At 44.4% G+C, this 20,542-nt stretch overlaps 1 protein-coding gene across 2 annotated transcripts in view; it reads right to left on the reverse strand.

Annotated features, from left to right (window-relative positions):
• Positions 1-20,542, reverse strand: part of robo3 (roundabout, axon guidance receptor, homolog 3 (Drosophila)) — a 103,677-nt gene that overhangs the window by 54,370 nt on the left and 28,765 nt on the right. For both annotated transcript variants that reach the window (XM_028595935.1, XM_028595934.1), the window contains exons 3-4: positions 1,325-1,482; positions 470-590 (exon numbers count right to left, since the gene is read on the reverse strand). In XM_028595935.1, the coding sequence (XP_028451736.1) occupies positions 470-590; positions 1,325-1,482 (279 nt within the window). The remainder of the gene's footprint in view (positions 1-469; positions 591-1,324; positions 1,483-20,542) is intronic.

Raw genomic sequence — 20,542 nt, forward strand, 5'->3', positions numbered from 1 at the left:
GAGAGGTCAAGAGAGCAAGGCAAAGGGAATCATTCATCTGCTGCTCCAACTACATCAGCTGAGCAAAGAAAATGCACCCCAAGAGTAAATCAACCAGAAAAAGGCAGAAAGGAGAACCATTACAGATTTCTCAGCAGAGAAACTTGCTCTACATGATTATTAAATGTTATAATGTTAAATTGGTAAATTAACATTTATTAAAGTCCAATAGATGAACCTTTAACTCCAATTTAGACTATTTGCACTGTCATTTGAATGTTTGTTTTTTTATCACAGTCTATTGCATAACCTGAACCATTACTATGTGAAGATACAGATCTCTGCATCTGAAATATGGTTTTGTGCAATTCAAAAATAAACCACGCCTTCATAGGAATTTGTAATGTGATAACAAATCAGAATACTGTAATTCCCATACGTTTCATTTTCCATGCCGTATTTGCAGGTTGACCATGATTGAATGACTCACCAAACACCACCAGTTCAGCGGGATCGCTGTCTTTCTCTCCAACCATGTTGGTTCCAACACACACATACATGCCAGCATCACTTTTCTTGGAGTTGGAAATCATCAGTTTGCCTCCTCGCATCTGAGAATGAGGGAGAAAGAGGGGAAGGGAGATAGCCACAGATGGAGATGGATGAAAAGGTAAACAGATGAGAAGGGAGGAGGAGAGGTGTGTGTGTGTGTGTGTTGGGGGAGAAGACAAATGGAAAGAGGTTGGAAACAGGATTTGAGGCGTGTTAGTCAAGAAAGAGGCCAGCCCGTCAAAAGTGTCATGACAGATGGCTCCTCTGCTAGTTCTTACACTGTTTGACAACGAGTCACGCTCTTATTGCCATAGAAACATCTTCCACTGCTCAGTTTGTAATAAGCAGATGCATGCAGACTGATACATGCACGCTCCCAAATAGCAGGTTTACATGTCGGGTTTTATTGTATTCTAAAGTTTGCGTTGGCCCCTCATTCCTAGAAGGTGGTCTTCTGGTGAACAGCCTGGAAGGATTCAATTAAACCACAATCATTGCAGTTCAATGGCGATGCTACTTCTCTATTATAAACCATGATGGAACTGGATGGATTCCTCATCAACTCTAAATTATTGATTAGGTCAGTTAATGACAAAAAAACATTGAAACACCATTTGAAAAATAAAGTAAATTAGCTTGTGTGACCCTAACGTCACAATGCACAGACCTAATAACTTGCAAATAATGTCGAGAAAGATTAACACATTTAAGAAGTTGGTAAGAAAATTTGCAGTTCCATTGCTTCCAGTTTAAATCCCTGATTTCATGATACTAATTCTATAGAACAACTTACAGTGATCCTCTCATCTCGGTCATTGACCCGGATGTTGTTTCTCTTCCAAGAGATGGTGGGCTCAGGATGGCCTCGGGGGGGTATACACTCCATGACAGCCGGCTCACCTGCTGCTACCACCACATCACTGGGCGTTTGACGGAAGTCATCTCTCAGAACTGGGGAAAAGACAAGAGAGGAAGAGAAGAAACCTGGTTAGAGATGGTATGTGTAAACTCCTTTGTTGATGATAGTATCTTTTATCTGGCTTTGCATACATTTACTTCCGCTAACTTTGTGCTGATAATTAGCCTGTTGCTAATACTTTTCTTTATCGGACTGTGCATACATGGAGTCCTGTTGACTTTGTACTGACATCTGGCTTTCAAAAAGAAACAGCATGAATGCCAAACAGGTGCAAACGCATGCCAGTACATTGCTACTGATATTGTATGACTGTGAATTTAACATGGTGTCCCTATGGTCTTCATTGACTCTGTGTCATGTGTGCACCATCACAGCACATCAATAATGAAAGGTCTTGTAGCTGACACAGACAAAGTGGATCAATTATTCAATCTGACCCACAAAAACACACACACACACACACACACACACAAACACACACACCCTTGGCAAATACATATACAGTGGGGGAAATAAGTATTTGACCCCTTGCTGATTTTGCAGGTTTGCCCACTTACAAAGAATGCAAAAATCTACAATTTTAATCATATGTACATTCTAACAGTGAAAGACAGAATCCCAAAGAAAATTCCAGAAAATCACATCATATGAATTTATTAAAATTGATAACCATCTGATGAGGAAGAACAAGTATTTGACCCCCTGGACAAACAGCAAGTATTCTGGCTCCTACAAGCCAGTTAGTCTTTCTTTAAGACACAGCCCCAATCCGAACCAATTATCTACATCAAATACACCTGCCTCACCTCATTACCTGTATAAAAGACACCTGTCAACACCCAAACAACCAGCATCCAACATCACCACCATGGGCAAGACCAAAGAGCTTTCTACGGACATCAGGGACAAGATTGTTGATCTGCACAAGGCTGGGATGGGCTACAAGAGAATCGGAAAGCAACTTGAGAGAAAAGATCAACTGTCGGTGCAGTTATCAGGAAATGGAAGAAGCACCACACCACCGCCAACCTCCCTCGGTCTGGGCCTCCACACAAGATCTTGCCTCGTGGGGTGTCCCTGATCATGCGAACGGTGAGGAATCATCCCAAAACCACAAGGGGGGAACTGATGAATCAACTGAAGGCAGCTGGGACCACAGTTACAAAAAAACGGTTGGTAACACACTACGCCATCATGGATTGAAATCCTGCAGCGCACGCAAGGTCCCCCTGCTCAAGAAGAAACATGTACAGGCCCGCATGAAGTTCGCCATTCACCACCTGGACGACTCAGAAGAGGCCTGGAAGAAGGTGATGTGGTCAGATGAGACCAAAATAGAACTTTTTGGCCTCAACTCAACTCGTCGTGTTTGGAGGGCAAAGAACACCGAGTACAACCCAAAGAACACCATCCCCACCGTCAAGCATGGTGGTGGCAACATCATGCTTTGGGGTGCTTTTCAGCCAAGGGGACGGGACAACTCCATCGTATTGAGGGAGGATGGACGGGGCCATGTATTGTGGAATTCTGGGCCGACATCTCCTTCCCTCAGTGAGAGAGCTGAAGATGAGTCGAGGATGGGTGTTTCAGTACGACAACGACCCTAAGCACACCGCCAAAGCAACAAAAGAGTGGCTGAAGAAGAAGCACATCAAGGTTCTGGAGTGGCCTAGCCAGTCTCCAGACCTGAATCCGATTGAAAATCTTTAGAGGGAGCTTAAAATTGAGTTGCCAGGCGACAACCTCGGAACCTGAATGATTTGGAGGCTGTCTGCAGGGAGGAGTGGGCCAACATCCCTGTCGAAATGTGCACAAACCTTGTCACCAACTATAAAAACCGTTTGACATCTGTGCTGGCCAATAATGGCTTTTCTACAAAATATTAACATGCCGTTTGTCCAGGGGGTCAAATACTTGTTTTTCCTCATCAGATGGTTATCAATTTTAATAAATTCATATGATGTGATTTTCTGGAATTTTCTTTGGGATTCTGTCTTTCACTGTTAGAATGTACATATGATTAAAATTGTAGATTTTTGCATTCTTTGTAAGTGGGCAAACCTGCAAAATCAGCAAGGGGTCAAATACTTATTTCCCCCACTGTATACATATATATAAGTACACTTGGACAGGTGGTCGAGAAAACACTATTCAAACAATGGCCTCTGACAAATCAATGACATCAATTACAGAAAGCAACTTTAAATATGTAATCCAGAAAATAACTGCCTCTCTTTTGCTTTCCTGGAGTCTATTCATAAAACATTAGAGATGTGTCTTTGAGTTAGACCGCCTACTGCATCCCTCGGAAGTCAACATCTCGAGCCTGTTACCTGAAGGCATTGGACTTTTTCTTTCTCATTTCAGTCTCGAAAGCTTTGCAGGCTCTCAGATTACAGGTTTAGACGGCGGTTTTTGTAGTCTAGAATGATGTACTGACAACACCAGTCGACCAGGAAGAGGCCTGCAGGCTAAGCCTCAGCCACTGCAGGGACTTACAAAGGGGATCAACCAATGAGGTTTCTATGGCATTCCTATCTGGCCCCCAAAAAGACACCATAACAGATAAGAAAAGCAACCTCCTAAATTCCTTTTCACATTACAATCTTTCCTAGGCATTTGTAAAAACAAATGTCCAATGTCCGAGCTGCAACTCTTTCAAAATAGCACTTGGTGGGGTATCGAATTTCTACCCTCAATATTCCACAAAGTTCTCTTTGAAGCTATGAGAGGATGTGATATTTGAACATAAAGGAGTTGGTTGATATTAAATTAATGCAGGAGGACAGCATGGTTGATTTGCAAGCACTCTTACATTATATTGATATATCTCAGAATAAGTTATATCAATGTAATGACATTCCACTCATGTCCAGACTCAAATGTCTCCTGAGTGTGCTAAGATCTGCAGGCTGTTGAGACTGCCATAAAGATGAGCAGAGAGAAATCACTTATTTTACCTTGAAAAGTGCAAGTCATGTCAGAAACTGGTGTCCTAGTTTACACTCTTCACAGAGTTTGGAAAAAAAATCCCTATTGAAAAAGCAGTCAACCTCTCTGTCAAAGCACAAGCTTCTTTAAAATGCCCTCAGTACAAAAACTGACATATACGTCTGTCAATGTTTGGGGGGAAATGATTTGAGTTTGAAATGTCTTAATATTACAAAACGTGTATGTCTGTCAAGCTTGATAGAACCGAGGTGCAGAATAAGAAACAGAGTTTAGTACTTTATCGTTATACAATTCTTCAATGATTACTCATCCTCTGATTCCACCAAACACATTTAGCATTTCTCACATTTCAGGTTGAATTAAAATGTGTTATGTTTACACATTCAAGAGCAGCTTTTCCAAGCACTTGCACTTGTCAGTACTCTATTTTCTCTGAATAAAGAATTCTAATGAAACACTAAGAAATATAAATACAAATAAGCTATCAGAGCCTAATTTGACAAGGTTATGGTCCAAATTATGAGGCTATTCCAGTAACATTTCAGACCCTGTCCTCATGAAGGAATCTTTGAGATTACAATAACAACAAGCTGGTCACTGCATTCAAGAGCATCACTGAAGTGGCAGATGGATTGGTTGATGGGGTGCACTAATATTGAATTCATATTGGCCTTTTCATTAACACTATATGTAAAATAGTTTTAATCCAAATAGTATGTACTTCTGCTTGGGTAAGTTACAACACAAGTAAGTTCATTTCTAAACAAGCAAGATGTACTGTAAGTCAAATAACAGTACTTCTTCTTAAAGTCAATGTTCTATTAGTCTTTCCATCCACATGCAACCCTGAGGATAAAGTACAACACCCCTGTACCTCCCTGTAAAGCCTGATTTATTTTCATGCATTTGATTCGAAGTATGGTCCTTTTGAAATGCGTCTTCAGTAGCATACAGTGTTCGGTTTACATTTGCCCTGAGAATTAATAGAATGCAGAATAGTTTTCAAGCTCATATTCCCCTGTTGACTTGATATGTGAAGCCTTGAGGACCAAATAGGCAAACAGAGGATAATACATGGTTTGTTATTGCAGTGAAATATGAAATTCTGAATGCTCTGAGCCATCTTCCAATGGTACCAGTGGCTAAAAAGCAAATATTTACCTCTGCCCATCCACATGATTTCATGTTTATGTCAAGCAGCATCTTGAACATGTTATTGTTGGTCAGGAAATGTCTCCTCCAGGCATTTTGCCCTCAGCATCTATCAATACAGATAAATTACAGAATGTGTACACATCACATGTGCTCGTATAGGTTATTTACGCGTGTATGTCTTTATACGTGGGTGGCTATGCACACAAGGGTGCGTGCTTGTGTGTGAGAAACAACACCCATGGATGTAACGCCACCGGCCGGCAGGAGAGAGTCACCTTCGCACCTGATTAATGACAAGCCTCCCGTAATGACAGCACAGGACATTACCATTATCATCACCATCCATATATTTATGTGTCCATCCATCCATATAACCTCGCTGACACTCACACTTTCTTTATCTGAAATATCTGGGTTTGTGTGGAAAATGCATTGTATCTCAATGTCAGGCTGTACGCCTCGAAGGCTGATTTCTCTTCTTGTCAAGATAGTGCGGCGTCCTCTTTGAATGAGGGGGAACAAGGGGTGTGTGTACGTGAGGCGATAAATCAGCCTGTTTTGTTTGTAATCAAGGTCATGTCAAGCGTTTAAGGAGGATATTTTTCATTTCCTCGTTAGCTAACGGAGCTTGCCTTTGCCCTGATAAAAATACAAGGCTTCGCAATTCATCGCGGGCTTCTGAGCCACTATGTTGCTGTCTTTTTTTATCCGCGCCTCTTAGAGGCATCAAATTGCCACTTATGGCTTTAGTCAGACCCATATCCTGATGGCCAATTACTTAGCCACAGAGCATTCGGTGCCGCTCCAAATCCCATTGGCCGTTTCCAATCCTGGAATGATATGCCAAACCACACCTCTGACCTTATCTGTACCTGCTGCTGACATTTCTCCCAATCACTATTCACAGCAGATTACAAAAACCTTGACTAAATCGTTCAGTAACCTGTCCCATCACGCAATGCTAGGAGCAAAATAGGGCTGCGCGTTGCACCCCAGGTCTGAATTACCATGCTGCGGGGGTGAAAGGACCACCGTGATGACCTGTCACACACCATTCTGAGATCACAGCTCCAGGGGCCCCTGATCTTCCCCATTCTGCCCTGTGCACTCTCCAGATCTGAGCGAAAAGAGGGTGTCTAGAAGTTTATTAGGCACTGGCAATTACCCGCGAGGCCCTTTGGGGCCCATATTAAGTGGGTGCACTTTGACCCTTTCTTTAAACCCCTTCAACAAAGCCAGAGTAATCCCCACCACTGGGCCTGAACGGTGTGCTTTAATCAGAGCACAGACACACAGTAACACACAGGGAAAGAAATAAGGACCACAAGTGCTTATGTTTGAAATATAGATGTCTGATTGGAATTGCAAAAATGCCCCAAAATGATCTGATTCTGCTTCTCAAATGTGAGAATTTGATGGGTTTTCTTGTTCTTTTCATACAAGACAGTTAACATCTTCTGGTTTGGAACTGTTAGTCGAATAAAACATGCTATATATAGATTCTGACATTTTGCAGACAAAACAATTAATCGAGAAAATAATTAGTCGCAGCCCTAATTGTTTCTCGATTACATGTCTTTCTCACAACATGGTAGCATGGAAAGTCAGGAATAGCATGAGAAGATTCCATCCCCCACTGTAAACATAAGCCCATCTAAGTCTCGACACTAATCAAAATCAGATCTGTGAGGCTTTTGGTTGCACTGTCTGTGACAGATTGCTGTCAGCCTGTATCTTTACACAACGACAAACACATTAGTCGCACAAAAACTAATGACACCCATCTGCATGGAGCATTTATCTCCTTGTGATATGTACATTGATGGATGTGCGGATTGCAAATTACACTGAATCATTACAAAAATTAAAAACCACCCGAGAAGCTAATCTATCCTATTCCAAACAAAGTGTGTTATTGGATGGAAGTAATATTTATGTGTGAGCGCTAGACTTCTGTGATTTACCACAGGTGCAAAGTATCACGACCCAGCTGTATATCAGGGCATCATTTGAGCATTTAATTGGACATAAAAAAACACCTTTGGGGCGAGCTCAGGCTCACTTTTAATTAAATGGCTTTATCGCTGTCATTAATGTTCCAAGAACTGCATGTGTGTGTGTGCGTGTGTGTGTGTGTGGGTGTGTGTGACAGCACCCCCTCAAGAATAAATATTCAGATGGCAGAGAGAGAATGACGGATAGGGGGGGGTGGGATTGAGCTGGTCATCCGTCCGGCCGTCAGCTTACGTCTTGTCGTTACATGAAGCAATCTGCTTTGGTGTGAACACACGCAAAAACACGCCAATGTGGTTTTTTTTTTTTAGCTTTTCACCCAAGTACATACATCATTCTCATCCCTTTCACAAGACTGCTAAGACGCACGCACACGCATCCTCTCCGTCCTTTCTATGGGTGAAGCCTCGTCCCCAAGGGCCCTTGGGCCCAACAGGGGCCCCCCCATCAGAAGCCACCTTCCATTAGCCACTCTCATTATCCGGAGTGGACCCCCTCCGATCCCTATCGACCATTACACTATGATGAAACGGGCCGCACAGGATATTGTGTGTGTGTGTGTTGTTGTGGTGAGGGTCTGGAGAGGATTGGGTGGGGGGGGGGTGCGGGGGTCTCACTCACTCACAGTTGGAGACAGATGTCCGTGCTGCCTTTAAGCACCCACCGCCTCCCCAGCCCAGCCAATACAAACACAGACACTCGTGCAGATATGCTGCACGGCAGCTGTAGCAGCAAATACAGCAAAACACTGTCTGCATCCAATATTACAAGCTCAGTGCAATACACACACACACACACACACACACACACACACACTTCACTATTTCTTTAGCGACAGCTGACCTGAAACGTCCACCATTCTATAATACTACTTGGTTTAAAGTGTAATTCCATTTTTCTCATGGCGCTGTCATTTGGCTCCTTGGCCGGAGACTATTTTATGGCCTTGAGTAAATGACATAACGTGGTTTAGCTCTCTGGAAATGATCATATGGCCAACAGCGAAATTGAGCCGGCGCTGAAGCTAAATGAATGGGAATCACAGCGACAGGGCATTTCAATTACTCCTTCCACGAGTCCAGAAGGGTCACCTTCTCGGCCCGAGCATTACTGCCTGCCCCCCCCACACACACACACACACATAACCTGTTCATCAATGTCTGATGCATTTTTCCCCTCAAATTTACTCCCTCCATTTTCTTTTGTCCTTTACTTTGTCCGCTGGCGTAGCCATTTAGGCCACCATCACTGCTGCTTAGTCCTGTCAGCTGAGTCCATTTAGCAGCCACAAAAGCAGGCCCGGCCCCACCCACCCAATCCCCAGCTCCCTCACCCCGAGCCCTCCCACCCTTGCTGCCTCCAAACCTGGGCTGATGGTTGAAAAGCAGCTGGTCCCACTAGTCACGATGACAAGAGCATGAAAAATGATTTCCATGCAAAGATGCAAAAGACGAGACCCCCCCCCCAGGTTGAAGTGAATGTTTAGAGAGATATTCTTTTTTTTGTGTGACCAGTGAAGAGATCGGGCTTTCAAACAAAAACAAATAATATCAATTTGATCCCGGGCGGAAGTTGACAGAAAATCTCTGCAGTACAAATGAACATTACAGGAAAGCCCTGACAAAGCTATGGTAAACCAATTGTTAGCCACTGCTCCCAGATAACAGTGAAATGACACTGTGATGCTTTATGGGCAGATTAGAAGCCTGTTATTAGCATAGATAAACCTCTCCTTACAACATAATCCTCAGGCAGAGCCAAGAGAGTTATATTCAATGTAATATTCATGTCATGTTCTGATGCTATTTACTGTATGATGCTTTAGGTCTTATTACCATCGCTTATGTAAAACAATGGCCCCACATTGAATTAAGTGATAAAATATGAGAAACCACCATCACCCAAAAACCCCAGTGCTGCTGTGGAAAAAAAAAAAAAAAAATAATAGATGAGGTTATCTGTCAAGGTGCAACGTTTCATGGCTTTTTAAGCGCTCATAAATTCCTGGGCCTGGCCCCTCCACGGTGTCTTGTCACACCCAGACGTGTTGAAGGCGGGGGAGGTGGGGTAGGGTTGGATATGGAGCGGGTGGTGGTGAGGGGGGGCTAAATACTTGGCAGTGGTGTAGTCTGCAACCAATATGACCGTGGGCCCCACATGCAGCAGTGGGACAGCACAGGAGGCACTCATTATCAGCCACACAGACAGTAGAGGGGGTCTCATGGGGTGTGTGTGTGTGTGTGTGTGTGTGTGTGTGCTTATAATGAAGCACATGGCCCATAGCATGCTAAAGAACAGGGGTTGACGATGATCCGGCCAACCTGCGGGCACTCAGTCAGCACGGAGCTGCAACATGTGACAATAAGATTATAGGTTTAAGCTGGCTCATGCTTTACATGAGACTACAGAGCACACGTGGTAGATATTAGGTAAGTCCTATGAAAACGTCTGGGAGCCAGGGAGTCTCCCAAGGTATGTGATACAAACGCAGGAAGAGCAGACTGGGACTGATTCAGAAGACTTTCTTGTTCTTAGTGAGGGTCAGCGGATTGATGGCTTTGCATTCAGGGGCTTTAACGCCGCCACCTCCAGCCATTTCAACGAGGGGAGGCAGGTGACGGAAAGCGTTTTGGATCTCCGCGGTAGGGGTACGAACCGGTCGCCACCCACGTGAATTTGCACAGATTTCTATTGAAAACGCTCTTCCAGGTAGGCGGTTGTCTGGGTGGTTGCCCCGCTCTCGTGGTGTGAGAGCAGCTTTAAAAAGGGGTTACAGCGTAGCTACAGAGCCTACGCACATGTAGCTACACTGTGGGCGCCTCCATAGCTGACCTACGCCCTCCTCAAAAATGCATGCTTCGCCGATAACACACGGCGACCGCGGGACCTGTGGTTGGTCAGGTTGGGCTGTTTGTGTTTCTTCCTTCAAGTGCCCGATGCCGGTAAAGATTTTTGAGAGTGAAAAACAACACAAAAGCAAGGTGACAGAAGGCTCAGCTAACCTTTCCCCTTCACTAACACACACACCTGCTGCAAGCCTTCTGCTCAAATGAAGTAATGAAGCCAGCGCTAGTATCACAAAGTGTAAGAAAGAATTTAAACACAGTTTAGAGTTGAGTTAAATTGTGATATGGCTGGACCCCGTACAATACATCCATTTAATTATGCCTTCAATGCGTAAAACTGTATAGGGCTGGGCTCCTGTTAGCCCACGCGTCAGGCATAAATCCAGCTACCTTAAGGACACACACCATAAGGTGTAAATCATACGTCAGTAAAAGTAAAAGAGAATTAAAGATGAAATATTATTGGTACTTTTGGAATGATTCATGATCAATAAGGAGTACATGACTTTTTTAAGCAATGAGCCTCACACTGTACTGCACTTGAATATGTGTGTGTCTAGAGAGCTTTTTTTAACGGCCTTTGCTAACCTTCCATCAACCCTCTCCCTTCCTTCCTTCCACTATCACGCGTGCACGCTGACACACAAATGCACGTGCACTCAAACAGAGAGAAGAAGCCAGAGGCGTGCCGAGGCCATTTGAATGAAACGGCCGTATTTCAAATCAAGAGGGAGGCCTTATTAAAATACTACCTGCAGGCAAAGCCCTACCCAACCCCTCCCATTAACCTGCTACTACAGAAAATGACCCAAGCATGTGCATGCACACGGATGAAACTACTACGTCTACTGTAGACGTGTTTGCATTCAAACGCACAGCAGCACTGACAGACAAACTTCTCCTCATTTAGTAGAGTAAACCCTTCCAATCTCCTGGCATGGGGGGGGTGTTCACCTATGTGTGGCTCAGCAGCAGGTTCCCATCCCAATTCTGAGCTGGGGCTGCTGCTCCGGCTGTGCTCACCCACCCAGCAACCTGGAGGTTAATCCACCGCGAAACTCCCCTGGCATGCCATGTTGGCCCTGTGTGTGTGTGTTTGTGTGTTTGTGTGTATGTTTTTTTCTGCCAATTTTTCATCTATGCGTTTCATCTCTGCAATTCCAGACAGGATACACATGACTCCCCCAAACCCTGAAAACTTGCAGTCCAAACTCAGAGTTTGGACTCTGTAATTCTCTGGGAATTAAATGTGGCTCCCCGGCTCTTAACTTTTCTTCTAAGGAAGTGAAAGGATTTTAGGGCAAACTGGCGGTAAGAGCGACCCGTTCTCACTCCCAACTCGTCAAATACTGACCTTTGGTCAGTGGCTCTCAGCGTCCAACATCATGACTTTGCGTAAACACACACGCCACTTTCCTAAAGCCAAATGGCGTGTTATCTGTACGCATTTTGAGCTTTCCGTGTGTATGTTTTACGCTGTATACAGCGGATGTAAACATACACACGTCTTAACGAGAGAACGTGCCGTACTATCGCAAGAACGTCACACGCATGTAAAATGAATTTTTTTTTATGAAAAGAACATTGGGAAAGGCTTTAGTAACACAAACAAACGACAAAAAAATGACAAAAAAACAATAAATGGTTGGGTTTAGGAAAGAAACATTGGGGAAGGCTTAAAAAAAAAGTTGACAAACGCCACACAGCTCTCCTTGGTGAAAGTCCTGTGTTTTACCCATCCTCCCCCCCCCACACAGACTTACGTCCTTTCATACTACTCGCTACAGCGAAAATTGACACGTAGTGGAGGTAAATGGCAGCCGAACGGCGTTGATAAACACGATAAAAAGCAAAAACGGCACACAAATTGGCGTGTCGTGCAGAGATCAGTCTGCAGCGTCAGATACCGACGCAGAAAACCACCCTTTAGCGTGTGTGTGTGTGGAACACAACGGGCAGAGCAGCAGCCCCGACCTTGCGCCGCATGTCAGTTAAACGTACGTCCCGCCCCGGAGGGTCAAAATGTGACGCCGAGTCCCGACCAAGCGCGTCTAAACAGGACGCCAAAGACGCTAAAAAGAGGATTTTTGCGGCAGTAACAAACGCCAAAAAGGCACCTGACCAAGAGTTTTGACGCGCAGGGAGTGAGACTGGGTTGGTAAGACAGACATCCTTCAAACTAGGGAGCCCGGCTTAGTGCCACAAGCAGTCATCCACCCTGCTGCAGTGTCCTTGGGCAAGACGATGATTTGTTTCCTACCCCAGGGTGCTGTTGGGGAAGCTGACCCTGACTTCTGACCTGCTGCAGTCAGGAGAAAGAAGAAAAAACAATTTCCTAGCATGGATCAATAAGATCACATTATCAAAAAGCGGTGTTTAAGATTTATTAATACTCTTAATGGGAACTGATGATGAACAGTGAAGGCTCATGACCTCAGAGGAGGAGGAGGAAAGAGATGTCAGATGGAGTCCAGTCAAGGTGAATGGTTGTTCAGTGCGTGTCGAATCTATCAGCTTAATGCAGCAGTGTATTTACTGGCCTATTGGTTCACAGGTGGAGAATTTCAGTCCAAACGTTTATATGTTTAATGACGAAAGAAAAGGACTGAAGCGTATTTTGGATTGATGTCAATCATTTCCTGATGTTTTCAACTCGCCCTGCGTGAGTCTCCTGTTTTATTGAAACTGGCATATATCCTTAAGGGAGTGTGCAGAGATGCATCCCCAAGCACTGCAACTCTCTGGTTACAAAAGCAAATAGTATGCCTCTGTCGTGGACACTATGATGGAAATAGACACAGATAGAAACATGTCACGTCTCTCCAATTTAGCCCAGCTATTCATGAAATATTCACGCTGTTTGACAACGCTTTATTCAGCTTGAGTGGCTCCCTACTCCTCGTAGAGCTGAATCAGTTATCAGGTGGAGCCGTTCCCACCTGATTGACAGGCTCGTCAAAAACAGCTTATGCCCTTTTGACAGAGAACAATCTGTTGGCAAAAACACACATTTCGGAGTGGCTTCAAAAGGAAATTTGTTTTTGCTTCAGTTGAAAACGCCATGTCTTTAGCTACTGAGGAAAAGAGGAGATGAAACGGCATTTTGATGGGATTTTTTTTTTTTTTTTTTTTGGCAAAAACAAGCCAGTAGAGAGATTTAGAGAAAGAAATCTGGACCGCATGCTAAGAAGGGAGGGGGACCAGGAGGGGGATTTGCAAACATGCACATCCATATCCCGCACTTAAGCTCATTGTAATTCAGGCAATATGTCCAATATGTGATATGGAATATGAGGTGTGGAGGGTGCCGTGTGTAAATTTGCAAGTGTGTGTGTGTGTTGCACCATAAAAAGAACATACCTCCCCTCCGCAAACACATATGTGCACAACCAGAGATGTTACGATACCATTTTTTCCTTCCTGATACCGATTCCAATACCTGAACTTGCGTATCGGCTGATACCAGTAACCGATCCGATACCAGTGTGTTAAAAAAAACATTATGCTTAAACAGCTGTATGCTACTAACCCCGTATGGCTTTGATATGATTTCTGTCATTGTTGTTAAACTCTTTGTGAAACATGAACAAGCACAAACAATGAACGCCGTAGAACTTTCTTTTATTATCCAGTTGGACCGTCAGTCATAACACAACAAGAACATAAATAAACTACTTTAAAGTCGGTCTTCGGTGCTAAATTACGTGGTATCGGATCGGTGCATAAACTCCGGTACTTGCCGATAGCAGCATTTTAGGCAGTATCGGAGGCTTTTCTGGTGAAACTGGTGTGGGTATCTGAACACAGCCAGATATGGCTGGTGTGAAGAGTGTTGAACAAGGAGAAGTAACGTATGCATGGCATTGCTAAGGAGAGCTGAAACAACAGCGACAAACCTCCACTCCCCCTCTGGCCACCCTCCAGCAATAACACCCACCCCGGGACCCCGAGGGCCCCCCCACAACAATACTAATACAAAAGGTGGTCAGGCTTCTGTGTGTGGTCGGCTAATAAAGCAATTGTCTGGCCCTGAAAAGAGGATTACTTTAATCTAGTAATGGCCGACGTCGTGCAGCCTATAGCAGCAGGGTAAGAGGGTCACTGAGAAATGCTGGGAAGCCTATTGTAAGGCAAACCACTTCACCCCATCCCCCCAACCCGCCTGCCCTGAACCGCCCTCAGCTGACCCTCTGGCCCAGTCAAGGCTACTGTAGTTCACCCATGTGGAAAACCAGAAACACTGTTCAACTCGAGCTCAAGGAGAACTGGGTGGACGGAGGTACCTATAGACAATGGGTGCCCCCGCCCAACAAGGAGACACACACACACACACACACACACACACACACACACAACCCATGAATTATTGACCGCTGCAGTGGGATGGTGGCAATGAGCACCTTCAAGAATGCCACTCCAACAATGTGAAGTGACATTTTAACAGTGTGATTTAGGGCTGTGTTCAGATTAGCACTACGTCATTAATCACAGCCACGCCAGTCACCTCAATGACACCACCTGTGTCACTGGAAAGGCAAATACAGGGTTGTCAAACTAAAGAGTGGGCCGCCAAAAACACTGAAGTATTCAAGTATTTGCCAGTGCTCATTCCTTGTTGAGTGTCTTGTAACAACGTTGTACCTTGCAATCATTGAAAGGGAGGAGAAATGACTGTCATTATACATTTGTAAAATCCTGTCTCCCAGTATTCTTAAACTCCCCCCCTCCATGCAGTGTTTTGGCATCTGTTAGGTTACGAATTCATGGATGTAGCACTCACACTCGACTTCCTGGAACAACACAACTCCTTGGATTTTTCGAATCCAGCGTTATTTTCAGTGTGAAATGCTCGCTTATTGTGGGATCGCTTAGTAAGACATCAAATAACCAGCTGGTGCTGATACCAGTTTGTTCTTTTCTTGGTGGAAAAAGGCAGACGTGTCTGCAGGGAGATGGATGGCTGCATGCTAAATCCAGAGCAGGAGAACCCGACTGCTGCTTCTAAGTTCCTTTGCTGTCTCACCGTCTTGTAAGCCTGTCGGATTTTCTCAGCAGTGTATCTTGTTTGTTTGCACACACCCGCGCACACACATGCACGCACGCACGCACGCACGCACGCACACACACACACGCCACACACACACACACACACACACACACACCCCTGTCATTTTCTACCTGTGTGCTGTTTCATTGTTAGGCTGCTAACTCTGACACTGTCCACTTTCCCGCCGTTGCCTGAAAGGTGAAAAAGGTGAATCGTCTGTCTGACATCAGCATCTTCCTGTTGGAGGAGAGCCAGTCTCCCCTTGTGAGATGACCCACCCCTCCCTCCCTTCTGTCAGCTGTCCCTGTCTGCTAACACAACTTATGGCCAAAAGCCCAAGCGATGCCGCAGTTCTCCCTGTCAAACGTACACGAATGTGTTCACATAGCTGGAGCAGATGGCCAGGCCTCGTATCCTGCTTCGTGCCCACCACACTTTTTACCCTGCTGGTGTGCCATGCCTGTTCATACCCCTGCACTCAAAGGGGAGGAGGTGGAGGTGGTGGTGGTGGTGGTGGTGGTGCGACCGGGGGAGGGAAGTGCAACAGTTCCAATTTTCCACCCTGTCAACAAACTCCAAAAACAGATGGATCTTGGAGCAGAAATCCATTTAGCTCCACTTGAATGACTTAAGCCCCCATTCGCTGACCTTTTATAACTCCGAGGTGGGAGCGTGTCTTAAGGAGAAATGAATCCACACAAGTAGAAATCAATAAGCATTTTCCACAGCTGTTTGCCATCGTATTTACCATTTGCAGACAGGTCAAATATACCTAAGTTCCCCTGAAATACCTTTTCACCACAAAGGGCTGTCGGCCAGTATTACTTGGGCCATACCAAACACTTTAAGGTGAATGCGTCTGTCGATAGAAAAGTTCCAAAGGATCATTTGAAGGGAGAGACTGCCTTTGAAAACGTCTCTGTCAACAGTCGGGGAATTCAAAAAGGTGAGACAAGAAACACTGTGACAGAAGTGAACAAAAGACGTACGTACTAAAAGCACATCCAACATTAACATTGAAGATTAAGCCTCCTCTACTGTTAAACATGCTCTCATTGCTCAAGGAGATGCTCTAAGCATGACAGGCAAACAGTCCTCAACATGCAAGAGAGGAGCGTAAGCCCCTTATTTATATGCAGAAGGGAAACCATGTCAATTTACATAAAGCCAACTTAACGTTTACCGCCAGTGATTTGGAATGGACTCATTTTTTTCTGCCACTCAAATATTAATTTCCCAACAAGTGCTTATTATATGCTGCATCAGAGTTGAAAATATTGCTTAAAATGTCTCTTGATAGAAACCATATCCTTCATCAAATTAAAGCATATACCATAGATTTAGCTTGAGGGCAGCCGTGTATGAAGGCAGCACCAATGAGAAGATGTCCAATTTCTGGTTTGAGTTGTCCAGTTCCTGGAGCGAGTAGAATAAATTGCCAAAAAACAATGAGAAATAGTTTCCAACTTGGAATGACTCCAATAATTAAAATGAGCTGGCCAAAACCTAGAATTAGTTATACAGCAATCACGAGTGTTCCACTGATTGGAACTTATTGTCTATTGACGTCAATAAGCTTTTATCAATTACCAGAACAAGTTGGCACACAATAACTACACAGGATAAATTAAGTTGTCCAGTGAGGACACTGAAATGTCCCGTTGCTGCCGTCAAATGTCCTGCAGCTATTGTACGCTCAGCTGTACCACACTCTGGGGTTCAATAACAATGGTTTTCCCAATGACTCCATCGATTGGTTCAATAAGTACAACGTGCTCTCCAAAGACCACAAGTTGAGTAAAGATCATTTTGATTCTTAGACGGCTTCAATTGGGGATTCACTCTTACCACATACTTCTCCCTGTGTTGTTTGAATGTCCTCCCTTTTTAGCCCCTCTGTAGTGATGCTCTGACTGCGTTCGGCTGATTCGTTTAAACCGCGTATTGATTGTGTTGGCCTGTCATTAATGACGCCTGAAACTCCCCAGATGTGCCCTGCTTCTTGTGATGAGTTGATGGATTTCTTTCAAGCTGCCGCCTCTGCAAGCGTGTACTGCTCACGCCCAACTGTGTGCCATTTGCCTTCGCTGTCCTATCTATTATTTGTGTTATGTTCAGTGTCTGTTTCCCTGTTGCGTCTCGTCACATTATTGTTGTCTTTTGTTCTACTTTCTCTACAGATTCCGTACTGTGTTTTTCATCATGATGCGTCCTCATGGCCCCTACGGGCACATTCAGACCAACATTAGCAGGACATTAAAAAACACAGGCTCCTCATAAATTTCAAAGAAGCGGCAGCATCCTGCAGAGGGCTCTGGCTCGAAATGCAAACAAGTCTGGGGAAATCCTGGTTCAACTTCTGCCTAGAGCTGGGCAATATGTCGATATTATATCGATATCGTGATATGAGACTAGATGTTGTCTTTGATTTTGGATATCGTAATATCGTAATATGGCATAAGTGTATTTTCCTGATTTTAAAGGCTGCATTACAGTAAAGTGTAGACTGTTCTAGCTGTTCTATTATTTCCCTTTACCCACTTAGACATTATATCCACATTACTGATGATTATATATCAAAAATCTCATTGTTTAAATATTTTGTGAAAGCACCAATAGTCAACACTACAATATCGTTGCGGTATTGATATTGAGGTATTTGGTCAACAATATTGTGATATTTGATTTTCTCCATATTGCCCAGCCCTACTTCTGCCCCTGCGCAATAACCTGACAAACATTGAGACAGTGGAGCAAATGGTCGCTGATATATCAGAACTTTCCAGTTCCAATTCTGCCTAAAAGCATATATAAACTGCTGTGCAGTGTCTTTGTGTCGGATAAGGCTTCCAACTGGACTTCCTGGTTTGAATTTCTTCCTTCTAATCTGGACCCTGAGGCAACCCACTCACACCACACCGCCCCTTGTGTAGTTTTGCCAGAGGGCTATTGTTGGCCTCAATGAGCCCAAACAGGGGCTCATTTGCATCCTGTAAGACCATGACTAATGACTCTCAATTAATTACATTCTTAATCAAGATACTTTAGCAAAGACATACAAAAACACATGAAATATTCATGAACTACATCCAAGGCTTTTGTGGATATTAAAGTGCTCAATTATTTATTTATTTTAAGTTTTATTGTATATGAAAATGTGTTAAGGTTTAGACTAAATTACACCAAGTAGGGGTACTTAATGATGCTTTTTAAATGCATGGTACATCCATACTATATGTGTTCACTGGAATTAGCATGTTTTATGTGTACACCCCCTGTACGCTCATACTTGTATGAGTATGTAACTAGAAATATACATTCACACACAGAGTACATGGGAAGTAACCTAGGATACGACCAACGAGGAAAGTCATTTAGCATTGAGGGACTGGTGAGTCAGAGAGATAACGGGCTCTGATTGGACACAAAGGTTAGACCAAGGGGCCTTTATTGTTCTCCACAGCCCCTGTGGCCCCTGCGCTACACTGTCGTTAAAGGGGGGGCGGGGGAGTAAAGCTCTTCCTCACACCACCTGTTGTCAGTGCCTCTCCCCCTTGAACAACCCCCACCCCAACCAACCCTCATCCTTCTGCTTTTGTCCTACTGACCCTTTATGACACACACGCACGCACGCACGCACACACACACACACACACACACACACACACACACACACACACACACACACACACACACACACACACACACACACACACACACACACACACACACACACACACACACACACACACACACACACACACACACACACACACACGCTGGATGCTGGTCAATGATTGCACGCGCCTTTAGTATGGCCTAATTAATTCATGGCCATCCTCTGGAGGAGGGTTAGGCTGCTGGGTCTGGCTCAATGATGGGCAGACGGCCGGATCGCACAGAGGGGGGTTAAGCCAGAGGCCCGTGGCCTCACTCCGGCCATCTGATCCCCTTCTTTTAAGACCAGAATGGCCAGCGGCTCTGTCCTCCAGGCTGGGACCTGCGATCCCATTAGTGAAGCATGGACACACCTCAGAGCTCACACTTAGATAGACAGACACATACACACAAGCCCAGAGAGGAGAGCTTGTTATCATCAGATGAGACCGGCACTGCTGAAGAGGTGATGGTGTCGCTGTAACACTCCCTCTTGGCTCTGTGTGCTGAATACAAATACACATATGGATATGATGATGCACAGAACTGTTTGGATCGTTTCCAGTTGCTAAAATGTGAGGATTCTTTTTTGCATTTGAGTACATTTTCCTGACGATCCTTACATACTTTTACAAGTAACATTTTCAATGCAGAACTTTTACTTATAACAGAGAAATTTTACAGTGTGGTATTAGCACTTTGACTAAAGTAAAAGAACTGATCTTCCACCACTGGTATGAGGTGAATGGAAAACAAGACTTGACAGTAGCTGTCTCGACAAATGGATCTGAATGGCCAAAGTGCTTCAGACAGCTGGTGAAAACACTGTCATGCTCCTGTGAATGCACAGGAAGATGCAGCCAGGGCTTTACGTGAAAGTAATACCAGTGGGATGTGTAGGCCTACTCATATTCCACTGCCAGATTTTCAAAACTTTCCGCTGTCGTGTGGACGGCCCCTGAAAGGCTTCACAGTTACACTTGCTTACTGTCCCACAACCATCCCAAAGTGGGGGCTAGGGACATGCACATACAAAGTTCCGAGCCCTGTAAGCTATGTTGAAGGCTTGCTACCGTGACGCTGGCGTCTGCCCAGTAGAATGGAGAAATTGACGCAAGGTTGAGCGCCAACTTCTGCTGTAGAGGACGATTATCAACAAATGGTTAATTAATCTGCCCAATCACTACCAATGACAATTTTGATTCTGATGTTGTTAAAGGCAGGTTTTCCCCCCATTGTATTGCAAGCCCGTTGGCCCACTGCACCTAAGCCACTGGGAATTATGAAGGGATTTTTAAGATATTTTCTTAAACTACAGTTACAGTGGGGCGGCTCGGTTGGAAACTTAAACGTAGTCATATTTTTTTATTTTTTATTTCCAGTTAGCTTTTAGCACTGACTTAATGTGAGGCCCTATGGAAT

The sequence above is a fragment of the Perca flavescens genome, chromosome 13 (genome assembly GCF_004354835.1).
Source record: "Perca flavescens isolate YP-PL-M2 chromosome 13, PFLA_1.0, whole genome shotgun sequence".
NCBI classification, from domain to species: Eukaryota; Metazoa; Chordata; class Actinopteri; order Perciformes; family Percidae; genus Perca; species Perca flavescens.